A 14,850-nucleotide genomic window follows, 5' to 3' on the forward strand; every position below is an offset into this window, starting at 1 on the left:
TTCTCATGAAAGTGTCAGTGTTGGAAATGCCTGTCTGAGTGTTTGCTGAAGGAGTCGCTGATGTAGATGTGAGCTCAGTTTTTACGACAGGACAGGGATACTGGCATGTCTCACAGACGGTTGCTAACTTGTCCTTCCTCTTTTTGTGCTTTTATCTTCACTTCTGAGATGCTTTCAACACATGCAAAGATAACCTTCTCTGTGTATAAAAGATGTATCAAAAGATAATAAAAAATAATCCTTGCCGATGCAGAGGAGCGAGTCATTGTAATTCAGGGGGTGCTGCTCGCCAAGGCTGAGTTTTTCTGTGTGTTTCTTGTTTCCCACAGTTCCGAACGCAGCGAACCCTGCGGCGCCGGAGGCTCCGGAAGACAATGCCATACCGGAGTCCAGTCCCAGTCCGCCTGACCAGGGTCGTATTGGACCCGAGATGCCAGGAAACCCTGGTGAGTAGATTGACAGGCCAAGAGCACGCTCATAAACTATTGCTCGAAACTCTTTCCAGAATTCTGTCTAGTGTCTAGTGTGCAAACATTTTAGTAAGATAAAGGTTTTCAAAATGAAAAGGAAAAAAAAAAAAAGAATATTCACAGCCTCAAGGGTTTTGGTAATAATTAATCACATTTAGCCTCAAAAGAGAAAATAAAAATCATAGTTGACTCTCCAGTGTGTTGCCTCATATGGCTCTCTCATGCTGCAGGCTTGCCCTTGATTGCCGGGGGTCAACATGCTGAAATAGGTGTAGACCCGGTGTTGTACAGAATAAAATAATGCGCACAAAACACAGCTTGCAATTAAACAATATGGAACCCCACCTAAAACAAATACAGCTTGCCCTGAGTCACTTCACTTGTTCATACTTTACATAAAGGGTGTGCTGCACCCAAGGAGACTCAAAGACATACTTCTTTATTATATACCTTTTTACACCTCATTAGAATTGCAGATCAATGAAGATTAAAAGCAGAGATAATTGAAGAAGTCACTTGAGCCTCCTCGGATGCTCTGGGCCCTACTTGTTTCCTGTTTTCACCAACACCTTTCATAGCTGCTTCCCACAAAAGGGACCACTTTCTTCTTCGTCTTCCTTTTTTTTTCAGATCACTCCCTACACAAACTTTTTGACTTACTCCACAACTTTGTATCCCACAAACTTCCTCCTCCAAGTACAGACTGTACTGCCTGTCCCAATGTGATAAGCAGTCCTTTTTTTAATAATTGCTTATTTGACATTAGTTTCTCTATAAAAAGACTTCCTAATGTCACTTTTCCCTATTCTGGGGCTTTTACCTGTCTACCATTGTTAGATCAGTGATTATGTCAAGTGAAGAAGTGGAGGGTGGATGAAGGACGTGTCATTGTGGTTTGAGGGGCTGATATTTCAGGAATGAAATTTCTGACAGCCCCTCTCCAGCTCCCAGAATGTACAAAATTCCTCACGCCTCTGATTACACTGATAAGACTGGAATCAGTAGCTTTCAGTGTTGTCATTTGGACGTGATAAGGTAGAAGGCGCAGTTATTCCCTCCTCAATAAATGGTTAAGTGCAGAGTGGTCAGTCGGGTGCGGAGACACAGTCATTAGTGGGGATGGCAGCTTCCCGAGGTATGAAGCTTTCTTCTGACTGTGTGTGTGTGTGTGTGTGTGTGTTAGGAAGGGGGTTGGGGTGGGGGTCATGGACAGAAAAGAGGTGGTGCTGGTGGGACGGGATGGGGGTGGAGTGGGGGGAATGGTGAGTCCTGCTCTTTGGCAGCAGCTGCATGCATACATGGAAAACAGATTTGGTTCCTCTCAGATTTCAGTCACTGGAGGAGCCAGTCATTCTCTCTCCCATCCAGCAACAGCCCCCCCCCCCCCAAAAAAAAAAAAATCCTGAACCCTTCAGACAAAAGGATAAATAAAAATCAGATGTTCAGATATGCCCTCGTCTATTTCTGCTTTGCATATCTCACTCGGCCTCTGCCATACAAACGTGGCCTCGACATGTCGTACAACTTACCCGTGTTCAATCTTATCAAAGCTCGCAATCTTTGTCATGTTGAGTGATGACTACAGATTTCATTAGTAAGCTATTTTGACTGAGCTAATTCAATTAGATTACATCAATGGGAGTGTTAGTCATGTAGAGCAAACAACAAACGGGACTGTGATCATAGTTGATTTAGTACCAGAACAGTGATATCTACATATGACACAACTGGCTTACTGTAAATGTTATTGCCCCCTGATTGCCTATAGTTGCTTGGTCAGGGTACTGTATGCAATATTTCAAAATCATATGTTTATTCACAAATGTTGAAAGCACAGCCGCTTTCTGTTTGTGAGTACAGAGCTGCTAAATTGTGGCTATTTTCAAGAACAGACGTCTGTGCTGAAAGGATTTTGCACCCCATATTGTCTACATATGGAAAAATAAAACTCCACATGAGATTCGTCTTTTTGATGTACATATTTCAGCTTTTTTTTTCGTATAATAAATCTCACAAATATAAAATAGAAATATGGGGTAAAAAAAAAAAGAAAGGAGAGGGGAGGGGTTAGAATTGAACTACCCTCCCCTCAGCTAAAGTAAATGGCAATACCTTCCTTCTCTGACCCTCCCTCCCCCCATAATAACTCCTGCACAGTTCCTAACCTCTCTCTCTTTTTATTTCTCCCTCTAGACACCATGAATCAGGACCAGGGTTCCTCGCCAAACTCGGACGGCTTCCTCGGATCCAGAGTGGCCGTGTTCTCCGCCATCGGGGCCGGCTGCATCATCTTCCTCTTGCTCATCCTCCTCCTCGTCATCCTTCTCATCAAGATGCGCAAGCGTGCCAGGAAGAATGCCCACTCGCAGCCCCGCCCCTCGGCGCTTTCGCTCAGCACGCTGTCCAATCCCAAGCTGCCCGGGGGCACGGCTGGCACGGAGCCCAGTGACATCATCATTCCACTGCGGACAGAGAACAACTACTGCCCTCACTATGAGAAGGTGAGCGGCGACTATGGGCACCCCGTCTACATTGTCCAGGAGATGCCGCCGCAGAGCCCTGCCAACATCTACTACAAAGTCTGACATGCTCCGCACAGCCAGCGACACAGCCAGGAGAGAGAAGAGAGGAGCGCTTGATTTATGTTCTTGGGAAGAACACCTTCCTTTGCATTCTGGGGACTTGATGCTTCTTCAAGCCCCTGTTATTACTACCACCTGCTGCACAAATCTGGAGAGATACGCACTGACCAGTAACCAGCGGGGTTGCGAGCTGACTGATGAGAGGTTTATTCTGTTTGTTTGGGTCGTCTGACAATCCCCACACCCCTCCTCCTCCTCCTCCTCCTCCTCATCCCTTCACCTTCCACCTTCTTCGTCGCCCTGCTGTGCTCCGACAGGGGGGCGGGGCTGGAGCAAACCAACAGATGGAACTTAAGCTTCCTGGTTTGCTGTCCCCTTTTAATGGGCAGGATATAACTTATCTCAGTTCCCTGAAGTACAGTCTGTGCTACACCCAATTAAACACACCATCCTAGCGCACAGGCAGGAGCAGGCTGACACAGGCCCCGAACGCCACTCAGCCTGCAGTTTGTGTGCGAGCATTAAACATGTGTGTATGTGTGTGTATGTGTGCGTGTCTGGGCGTGTGTGTGTTAGTCAGGGCTCCATGCTGGGCCAGGAAACTCTCCAGATAGCTCAGGTATCAGACACAGTGTGTGGAATAATGTGTTCCTCTCCCTTCGCACCTCTGATGTTTGCCTTACTTACTATTTTTGATGGAGGATTTCCTCGAACCCTAAGTCAGTTCACAAAGCAGTTGTATTTTGTTAGACTTTTCCTACAAGTGCACAATGTATAGAGTTGAATAGATCATCATTATCACTCCATCTCACCACCCACGTCATCCATTGAGTTCATTTTCATTTTCCCAAGAAAGTACCTTGACCTGGACTGTTGATGTCAAGGTGTGTATGTATGTATGTGTGTATACGTGTGTGTGTTTCCGGGGATACTCCCTTCTCCACTGGTCTGATATGGGCTTTACCATTACTCTGGTATTTATGACCTACTTGTGTGTATCTGAGGGTGTTAGTGAGTGCATGTGCGTGTGTGTGTGTGTGTTTGGGCATGTCCAGGCCTGTCTTATATCTAGGCAGACTTATTGGCTTAGGGGTAGAACAGTAAGTTACTGTATCATGAACTTCAAAAACAAGACAGACCGACAGACTGACGCGCTGACAGACAGGTATCTTATAAAGCCCTTCTAGTGCTCCAGCTGGCAGCGAGTGAGGGTTTTTATTGTGTCTGATGAGCTTTTGGGGAGATGGTTTTCAAGACAGCAGGCAGGTTGATAGTTGTTTGTTCTAGCCTTTGGTGCTACACTGTAAGCATCAAACGGTTAGTCTGGTGCCTGCTGCCTTGGCGAGGTGGGTGTAGGTTGGATGGTGGGCACTGATTGGCTGGCCTACATAGGTAGAATGCCCTATATATAAGTTGGATGGCTACAGAGCTACGGATGAACATTGGGATACAGTATTGTCAGATGCCTATTGCCAATTGGCTGCCATCTGTAGATGAGTCAGTGGAGTGCACAGTCAGTGGCATCGCCAGCATGTGACTAATCTATGTGCCATCTCTGTGCCCACACTCACCAGCCGGGGAGGAGAGGGAGAAAGAGAGATAGAAAGCGTCAGATGAAGGAGAAAATGTTCCTGTGACTTGGCTTTAACCTGAGAGGAAGATGGCGGGTGGGGGTTGGGGTATGGGCTGGGGTGGGGTGGCGGGGTTGGGGGTGGGTGGGGTATACGGAGGTAGTTTAGCATTCATTTTTCCATCCTCTCACCAGTTGTGCTGTGAATAAAAATGCTGTGCAGAATATTCCACAGTCAAGGTGTTCAGCCAGCGAGGACACTGCAGCTCAGCTATCACACAGCCCAGGGCAGCGGCACCCAGACAGGATTTACTGCAGCTGGATTTGTGCACGTGTGCACGCCGAAGCTCGCCTTTAGGTGGGGCGGTGTTGGCGGCGGTGGTGGTGGTGGTGGCGGTGGCGGGGATGGTGTTTAAGTCTGTCTGTGTGCACATGTAGGGGCTTCTATGTGTGCTTATTTGTGCTTATATTTGCAGTTTTCTCCCCGTCTGTGGGTATGTGTGTGTGTGTGTGTGTGTGTGTGTGTGTGTGAATGCCTCTGTGGTGTAGCAGCTGAACAGGCTTGTTTTGGGACCGGAGCTAGGTGCTCCCAAACAGTGTGGCTGCCAAAGTACGGAGCGCCGCAGTCCCAGTTAATGATGTGTGAGAGGAGAGGAGATAAGAACAGCTATTCCTCAGCACGCAGACATGAGCTGACGTTTGATGCACACGTGCACGCACACGCACAGACACACCGAGAGTGACGGGTCCAGGTTTATCTCCAGTCAAACGGTCAGACTGCCGGTGAATGTTTATTCACCAGGAGAGAGACCCATCATCCGCTGCCACAAACTATTGCCATCCACCGATATACACTGCTGAGATAAAAGGCAGCCCAGCTTGAAGACTCGGGGAAGACTCCAATGGCTTTTGCGTGTCGTTGACCTTAGAGTTAACAACCTAAACAGCTGCTCGTGCTTTTGTGGTCCTGTGTTTTAACTCAGCATGCAGCCCTCTGTGGCCCTCTGTGAAACACATCTAGATCAAATATTTTTGTTTCGGATCGGTGCGCATCCATTCACCTACACCAGCCAAGGGAGTCATTACCAAATTACCACAAACCATATCTCATTTTCATTCATTCTCGTGACCACTTAATGTTATTCAAATTTTTGGGGGAGAAAAAAAAAATTAAGAAGAGATAGAAAAATGTAAATATATGGATAGAGCCCAATTTAAGATGTAATTTCACCTGAACACTGCTCATAATAAAAATTTAAAAAATTAGATTTTTGTAATGGAGGATGTTTGTAAATAGCTGTCTTTTTAAAGTGTGTTTTGTATGAATCCTTGCATTTTTGTCTCTGTTTGCAATATGTTTTTATTTTCTTTTTCTTTTAGAGTTAAAATGAATATTGCAGCGGACACATGAGCTGTCTTTTTTTGCAGTGTCCAGTATTGTCAAAAAGTCTTTGTTACCACATGTGTTAAAAGAAAAAAAAAAACTGGGGTTCAGAGTTTTTACATCGCCATTCAACAGGATTCTAGTTGCTCAGAAACTGTTCAGGACTGAAGCTTTGTCACCGAGCAGCTTTGAAATGGATAGGTCATTGAAACTATGAATGATAAGGCCCCTTCCCTGTTGGAGACAGCACTTAACTCTGCATATGAAGACTGTGTTATTCCACTGCCTTTGCGTTACCTACACCTTCCACTCCATTATGAAATGTAACAAAAACATTTTTGCTCCACAAAGATTAATCTTTTTCTCAGTTTTAGTAAGACTATCGGGCCAGACAGAGAGACGTAGAGAGAGGGAGAGAGAGAGACTCGGGGAGAGGAAGTACAGGAGGCGGGGAGAAAAGGGGGCCACGTATGAGAGTGTGACCGTACCGCGCTCGCCAATAAATCATCCCGTTTACACCACTCATTATCTCCCAGGCGGTCCTTTGTTTTAAAGTTGCTCTCTCTCCTCCTCTTTCTCTCCCTCCGCCCCTCTCCTTTGTCATCCCTCCTTTCCTAATTTAGCACAAGGATGTTGGTCGCTCATGGTTTGAGTCTCACTGTAGGTTGATTTCTGCTATTGTTCAAAGCCACAGTATTATTTTTTTCAATGTGCATGTGTAAGCAAAACCTGTTGAATTTGTTTCCCTACGTTTGAATCATTACTGTCAAGTTTTGTTATTTTATTTCTTTTTCTTTTTTCTTTTTTTTTTTGCCATTCACTTTCTTGCCGCTTCTCAGCGTAACCTATTGGCACCAGCTACAATGGAAATAACGTTCCACCAGTTTGGAAACAACCGCATATTGATAAATAAAATTTTTCCCATGGAACTTGTTCTGGTGTGATCCTTCTTTCTTTTTTTCTTCCTTACAAAAGTAGATAGAAGATTTCTTCCCCAATCCTCACTGACCACCTTGGTTCATTGTGGGAGCTTAAACCAACCGCCCACGCTTGCAGCACCTCCCCTCTCAGCTCCCCCACCCACCCCCCAAACCCTCACCTCAGGGGTCAGTGCTGCACAGATGGGTTTGTTCTGATACATTAGTCAGATTGAAATCGCAAGCAGGCTTCATAAATTCATATTCGGGGAGTATGGACACGCCTTTTTGCATAGTAACTAATACCCGTATCAACCCACTCTGCCCTGGTGTCCTCCAGAATTACATTTCTTCATACATGATTAAATCTGATTGGCTGCACTCGGCATTTCCATTGCGTTTGTCTGAAATTACAGTCTGCGTTTATCCGACTGAGAAACAAACTTCAAGTCCTTGGTGAAAGCAGAGATGCCATGAAATGTTATTAAAGTGATTGGGCCTTTTCTCTGACAAACGCAGCAGTGTTGTGGGCATGGCTTCCGTACGGCGGATGATGTGAACAGAGACAGAGTGGGCGAGTGAAGAGACTCCATGGCAGGAGAGAGAAAAAGTCAGGGCAATGAGAGACATAATGTGCCTGTGGCTTCACTGGCTGCCCCCTCCCACCTCCTATTCCCACTCCCACTCCCACTCCCACTCCCCATTCCCCACCCCTCCCTCCCACCTCCCCACCCTCTCTGTTTCTCTCCATGCCCCAGGGCAGGTACGTTCATCTGGTTTCCTGGCGCGGTCCCGAGACGCCCCCATACATCCACGTTACTGTGGGTTTATTAAAACCTTCCCCCACTGAGCTACTGTGTGTGACTGGATCTGTGTATGTCTCTGTTTTAGTGTGTGTGTGTGTGTGTTTGTGCCTTTGCCACAGGGTTCTTCTGTTGTTCTACAACAGTCATCATCACAAAAATAAGAAAATATTATGTTGCAACATGTGCTGCAGTGTTTTTACTCCTCATTTCCTTTTTAGAAAGTGCATCGGCTAGATCTTTATCAAATTAAATATTATCTCTATCTTCAATTGTTCGGTTTATCCAGCAGTTTAAGAGTTTTTAAATCTTTAATACTCTACACATTAGAAGATTCTCCAGCAGCTAAGATGATGATAAAGGGTTGTCTGGTTTCATTGCATTAATTTTTGTCCATTTACTTGTCAGCGTTTAAACATTTGCAAGCTGAGATTTCTCTTCATTTGCATATTTAGACTCCACTACTTTCTTTCTATCTACAGTGAAAACACCCCAGTGAGTTCCCACTTGTTGTGAGCATGTGTAATTACCCACACTGTTTTTCTATTTTCTATTTTATTTTGTATAACATGTTGGCTCACATGTCTTTATAGATGAAACAAGTCACCTGGGAGAGCAACAGCTGCCAGCAGTTTGAGGTGGCTTGGGAACAATTTAACTTACACTCATTTTCAACCATGATCATGAATACTAATTGTTGAAAGAAGCTCAGAGGACTTTTCTTAGCTGTGTAAACCTTTTTACATTGTACCGGTGGTTGTTTTTCCGCAGCTGATCACCAACTGCTTGTGAATTAGCATAGTTTACTTACCATCCCTGCCTGGAAGGCAAATGGTTTTCAGGTCCGGTGAGGCCATGAGGCCGAGGGAACTTGTGAAGAAGCCATGAACGGAATTTAATGTCAACAGGAGCTGTAAGGAGATCGCTAAGCAGATACGTGGAAGAACTCAATAACACGAGTTCCTGTAACGAAGTAAACAGGCGCCGGATCTCAGTTTGCCCTTGTTTTTTTTTTCACACTGCTCCTACACAAAATCTGCTGCATGTGCAGACACCACCCTTGTTCTACTGAAGCAAGTTCAAATTCTGCAACTCTTCAACTGTGACCACGCGTGGAGGGGGAGAGGCCGTCAATATGGCTCTTAAGCCACTTTGCTGTGCATCTCCTAATGTTTTTTCATATGGATTGTGCAGGAGACTCGTAACTTACACCACAATCAATATGACATGCTATGGGACATGTTCTTTCTCATGTAATGTACATATACATATTTAATGAGTTAATGCATCACTCGCCGTTCATAAATAATGCAGGCCCACTAATGCCTTTCATCAAATGCTGCTCATCAAATATCAAGCAGATTTTTGGTCAGTCTTAGAGCTGCAGAGGAAACCTGAGATGGCACAAAGCAGCGGAAACTGAGAGAAGAAAAACCATGAAAGGAGAGTTCATTAGTCAAAGAGTAACATATGGATCGTTCATGAAAGGCCTAATTAATGTGATTCAAATTCCAATCAATGGCTGGAACTATATCTAAACAACGTTCCTCTTTAATCCCTCAGAGGGGCAGGAAATGGAAATTCCACCAAAGCATCTTGGTTCTCTTGGGTTATGGTATGCCTCATTTTTATGTTTCATTACAAACTCTCTCTACTCACACACACTAACACACGCACACACACAGCCGTCAGCCACATATTGATAGCATTGTTATGACCAGAACATGCCTGATCAGGCCTGGGGTATGGCAGGGATCCAGGTCTGACCGAGACTCATCAATCATGCAGTGAGTGAGAGAACCTGAGAGAGTTACACGCATACACACACACACACACACACACACACACACACACACACACACACACACTTTCACACGCACAAACCGTCCAGGCGGCTGGCTGCTGGGTCACAGGTGTGGAGACCGGGGGAAGAAAGTGGGAATTATTCCCTCTCTTTCTTTCTTTCTTTTTTTCCTCCCCTTTAAAGAGAAACAGCTCTCTCTCTTTCTCGGCCTCCCTCCCTCCCTCCCTCCCTCCCTCCCACATCATCCCATTTCCATCCACATTTCCTTCACCCAATTTAAAACCCACACTTCATTCACCCCCCCAGCATCACCACCCCTCTCCTCCTCCATCTCCTACTCTCAATTAGGCCATGCCTCGAATCTCAGGCACTATCTCTGCTGGCCATTTATATAACATGACTCCAAAACGCATTTGCACAATTTTCCAATTACAGTATTATGCCTTGAAGCTTTGGTTCCCTCTGTCTCTCTCATTTCCCCCCTTTCACTCAAACTGCTCTTGATGTTTAACACTACAAAAGAGTCACCCCTGCAAAAACACACACATTTTACTTTAGAGTAATGGCCTTTTTATTTCTTTATACATTGTTGATGTTTAAAAAACTTATTTTCCACCTGCTTTCAAACTACATCAAGGCTTTGTGTGCTAGCCTTGGCTGGCTGACAGGCAGGTGAAGGACAACAAAGTCAGAGGATATGTCTGGCAAAGCCCAAGAAGTAAATTAAAGTCATAAAATTTAAAAACAATACAATCAAATGTACCGTCGGATATACGATTCAGCAAATATTACGCAGAATGAAAATGAATATTTTAAAGGAAACCTGCCAATATTTGAAATGACATTCACAAAATTTAATAAAAATGTAAGACTGAAAATGTTGAAAGAGTACTTTCGGATCTGAAATGAAAACTTGACAAGAATCTGAGGGTGTTGAACAAAACCATGAGACCCTTGATGAAAACTTCTGTCTTCAAACTTATTGATCCAAATCCTGACTGTATTAAATTACAGGTTAAGAATACTGAATCAGAACCTGAGGATATTCAATGAAAAATTCAATATTTTGGATGAAAACCTATCCAAATGTTAAGCAAAAATCATCAATAATTGAACATTAGAAAAATTTTCAATTAAAATTTAGGAGCTGTTGACTGCAAGTCCGAAAAATACAAATAAAAACACAACACAACTCCCATAAACATTGAGTAACATATTGACTTGACTACAAAAAGAAAGTTAATTGGACAACAACTTTAACAAGATTGAATGAAGCCTCAACAATTTTGAACAAATAACAGAGAATACTAAACTTGATGATTTTCTTTGAAAATCTGAGAACAGCAAGAAGCTAAGAATGCAGAATAAAAATTTGTTGATAATGTTGAATAAAAATGAGATGAGTGTTGAATGGAAACACGGAAATACCAAAGAAAACTAAAACTAACTAAAATAATGGGAGAGAGAGTATGTGACAGACAAATGGATATGACACAAAAACCTGAGAAAATCGAATAGAAATAGTGGTAATGTTAAATGGAAAGACTAATTAATGAAAACTTAAACATTCTACAAATATCAGTGTTGCATGAAAACCTGTGAATACTGTCAATAATGCAAAAGATCACAATTCAATTATTATTTTTCAAAATAAAAACTCTAGTATTAAATGAAATATACAGTGCTATGAATGTTGTCCATATAATGTAATTGTCATCTTTTCTGTGTTATATACTGTAACACAGTATTAGCCTGTACTGTGTGTGAATGAGTGGGCCTAAATATTGCTGAAATAACTGGTGCATGGCGACTGAATTTAAAAGTACAGACATACTCATATAAAACCAGCTGCAACGTGCACAGACTTTTAACTTGAGCATACTGTCACTCAGCAGGAGTTGCTGAACTTTTAGCAGTAGTGATCCCGGTGACAATACAATGGTATTGTAACGCATGTTCATAAGTAGCAAATAATCACATGAGAATCACAAGATGATCTTATTTCCACAGCTACAGCATTATTCATGTATACATTGGATCACACAGCGGTCCATATCTCATAGCTCCAGTCATTAGCTGGACCTTAATGCTGTTTGGTATCCGTAAGCGAACACTGTCCGTTATGATTACAAAGAGCTGTACTTCCGGCCTCTCTGGGGTGGCCACTGAGAGCTGACTGGTCTATTGTATCAGTTCCTGGAAACCCAAGCTAATACAAGCGTTGCTGGCCACCCATCTGCAAACTAACTGACCTAAATACTGAGCAACATCTGTGGGGGCAGAGCTGGTAGATGCTGACAGATAGTGTGTGTGTGTGTGTGTGTGTGTGTGAGAGAGAGAGAGAGACAGAGACAGAGAGGGAGAGAGAGAATATGTGTGTGTGTCTGTTTGACAATGACAGTGTCAGAATAATAACATCTCTTAGTGCTGCAGTGAAGGATCTCTCAATGTCACTCGCCTTGAAGAGATCAAAACAGACCTTTTATATTGGAGCCTCTCAGCTTAACAGACAAATTCACAGCAAACACCCCGCTGAGAAATTAAAACTGAGAAGAGCAGTCAGGAAGCATCATGAGCGGGCGCAGACATGCCTTTGTGTTCCCCGCGATGCCGCGGCTGCACAGCAGATGACAGGATGCATTAGAGAATCCCTCAGTGAATGGTGACTGACCTAAACATGTGACCTAAGTGCTGCCCTAGTTTTGAGGGTGCCACATGAGATCAAGAACATTTCACTTGGCTTTGTTTTCTTACTGGCTCCACATCAGCATGCCTTGCAGTTTGGGAGGAAGAACTATAGTACTTTTTTTTTTTTTTTGCTTTTGCTTTGCAGCAGTAAGAGCAGCTTTGGGGCAACATTGTTACCGGGGCAACTTGTTTTCCCACACGCAAGCTGACATCAGTGAGACATCAGTGGAACGCAGGGGGCAACTGAATATTCATGAAGGGCAGGGACCCATTTCAGACCAATGAACACTCCCTCCCTCTCCCTCTCACACATACTCACACACACATGCACGCACGCACGCACGCACGCACATGCACGCACACACACACACATGCACACACACACACTGCAGTCCAGTGACAAAATCATACACACACAAGAAGTGCAAGGACTTGTTCCATACCAGCAGGCACATACTCATCTCACGCCTCACTGCACTCATTCATATCAAAAGCGCATGCTCATTACATACAACAGCAGAACACACACACACACATACACACACACACACACACACACATTAGGCCTGATACAACTCATCTAACTTGACTTCTCTCATAGAGACATAATAAACATTTGAACAATATCTCTTAGCAGCGGCTGCTTATGAATCCATTAGCTCAATAAGTGCATTTCTTGTTTCATTATAAAATAACTGCTTAAAATGGCTTAAGGCAAAATGTGCCATATGCAAAAAAAAAAAAAAAAAAGCAATGAAAGGAGACAGCTCTGCTTTAAGCAGATGGTTCTTAGCTGCAACTAACAGCTGGATTCATGTTTCTTGTTCACGCAGACATTGTTTGACATCGTGATTATTAAACAGGCCCATTTCAGTGCCGTCCCCCCTCTGTGTTATACTCATATTGGTATGCAGAGGCAGCCGCAAGATGAGGAGGAGTGGACGGTGCGATGAGAGGATAGACTTGGATGTGATGAGAGGCTGAGGGCAGTCAGTCAGTCTGGACGTTTGGCACGGAGACAGTAGATTCCATTTCCATGCCAATCTGCCTTGTCTCTTTCTGAATCAGACTTGACCTTCACAGGCTGATGACTCCAGAGGCCTGGGACCGGGAGACGCTTTCTGCCTAAAACCAGATACATGCACACACATACACAGACACACACACACTAAAATATGTTACAGCGGGAAGTATGCACAATGGGAAAAACATTCCCCCTCTGTGTGCTCTATATTTGCACATATGCACATGCAGTCACAAGTATACACGTGCACGAAAGCTTTAACCAGCAGGAAAAAAATGAGTCTCTCCATTGATTTACTGTAAGGGAGTGATACAAAGGATTGAAATGAGACCAGATCGTCTTTAGAGAGCCAACCCTCGGCGCAGATGGCTCTGTTTTTCATCTTCTCTCTCATGAGATCTCATTTTCTGTGCTCTGTTCAGCAATTTCACTGTTTTCCACCATTTGAGTTTGTTTCCATAAAGCAACAACAGAATCCAGTTCAACAAAACAAATAATAAACAAAAACAAATGGCTCTCCAGAGGTCCTTTAACTGCCTCTTACAAGTTTTACACCTCCCCCGCATCTCATGCATCCACAGCTACACCCACCCATGGTCCAGGTATCCGGCACCCATCTTGGCTGCCCTCCCAACCCCCTCCCCTTGTGTTTAAAGCCAGACGAAAATAGACCTTTACAAGTCGTCTAACGAAAGTGACTCCAGGCCCTCTGGTTAATTGACCACCTTTAATGAGTGTCAAACTGAGGCGGTCATTAGACTGGGGTTGCCATGGGTCACCGCTGGGGTGAGACAGAAGGAAAAAAAGGAGGAAAAAGTAGTAAAATTGTCGGCAGTTAAATAGCTCAAATTCTTTTCCTTGTTGTGAGCTCTGGCGTTGCTTTGCTGTGTTTGTTTGTGTGAGAACAGTGTGATGAACAGTGTGTATGGATTTGTTAATGTGCACAGCCTAAGGGCAGCACCTGTCCTGCTAAGAGTCTCCAACAAAGCGAGGAAAGCAGCAGCCATATGGGTGGAAATTCTTGTATATGTAATATTCTACATCCAGATCAGCTGTCCTTCATCCCTCTTCCAGCCTCATTCAGTTTTCTGCCTTAGCAGCAGCTGGCCTCTTTTTCACAAACAAATCTAATAAGGAAGCCAAGGAAAATAGAAAGATGTTGTTTTTTTTGTTTTTTTTTGCATGAGCCTTCCAGGGCTGTCTGTCATTTTCCATCTCTCCTTATGATTTAGGAACCCGAAGCAGTAAATGACCACTATCATCTAGTCTGTCATCGCTGATAGGGAGGAGATCTCTGCTTTCATGTGTTTCAGATGATCATAAATACCTCTTTAAAGCCGAGCATTTACTGTTGATGACCTCATTTCAAAAGCATATTGCAAACAAACAAAATGTCCTTGTCCTTTATTTTGTGTACCGTGCAAACGCTCCTCAAGGGTACGAGCAGACACACTCCTACATGTGCGGGCACATGCACACGCGCACACCTAAAGCCCCTGTGTTATTGGATTGAAATGGAGCCCCACCACACATTTCCTTGGAGTATTGATTTAATCAACTGCGTATCATGTTGAGACCCGTATCATCTCATGCAACACACACCGCCAG

The 14,850-nt window shown here is 43.9% G+C and overlaps 1 protein-coding gene across 1 annotated transcript in view; it reads left to right on the forward strand.

Annotated features, from left to right (window-relative positions):
• Positions 1-6,935, forward strand: part of efnb1 (ephrin-B1) — a 60,392-nt gene extending 53,457 nt beyond the window's left edge. The window contains exons 4-5 of the mRNA XM_085788374.1: positions 330-446; positions 2,664-6,935. Coding sequence (XP_085644500.1) covers positions 330-446; positions 2,664-3,055 — 509 coding nt within the window. The 3' untranslated portion in view covers positions 3,056-6,935. The remainder of the gene's footprint in view (positions 1-329; positions 447-2,663) is intronic.
• Positions 6,936-14,850: the final 7,915 nt, after the last annotated feature.

Source organism: Trachurus japonicus, chromosome 10 (genome assembly GCF_045865225.1).
Source record: "Trachurus japonicus isolate A0001 chromosome 10, Traja_1.0".
Taxonomy (NCBI): domain Eukaryota; kingdom Metazoa; phylum Chordata; class Actinopteri; order Carangiformes; family Carangidae; genus Trachurus; species Trachurus japonicus.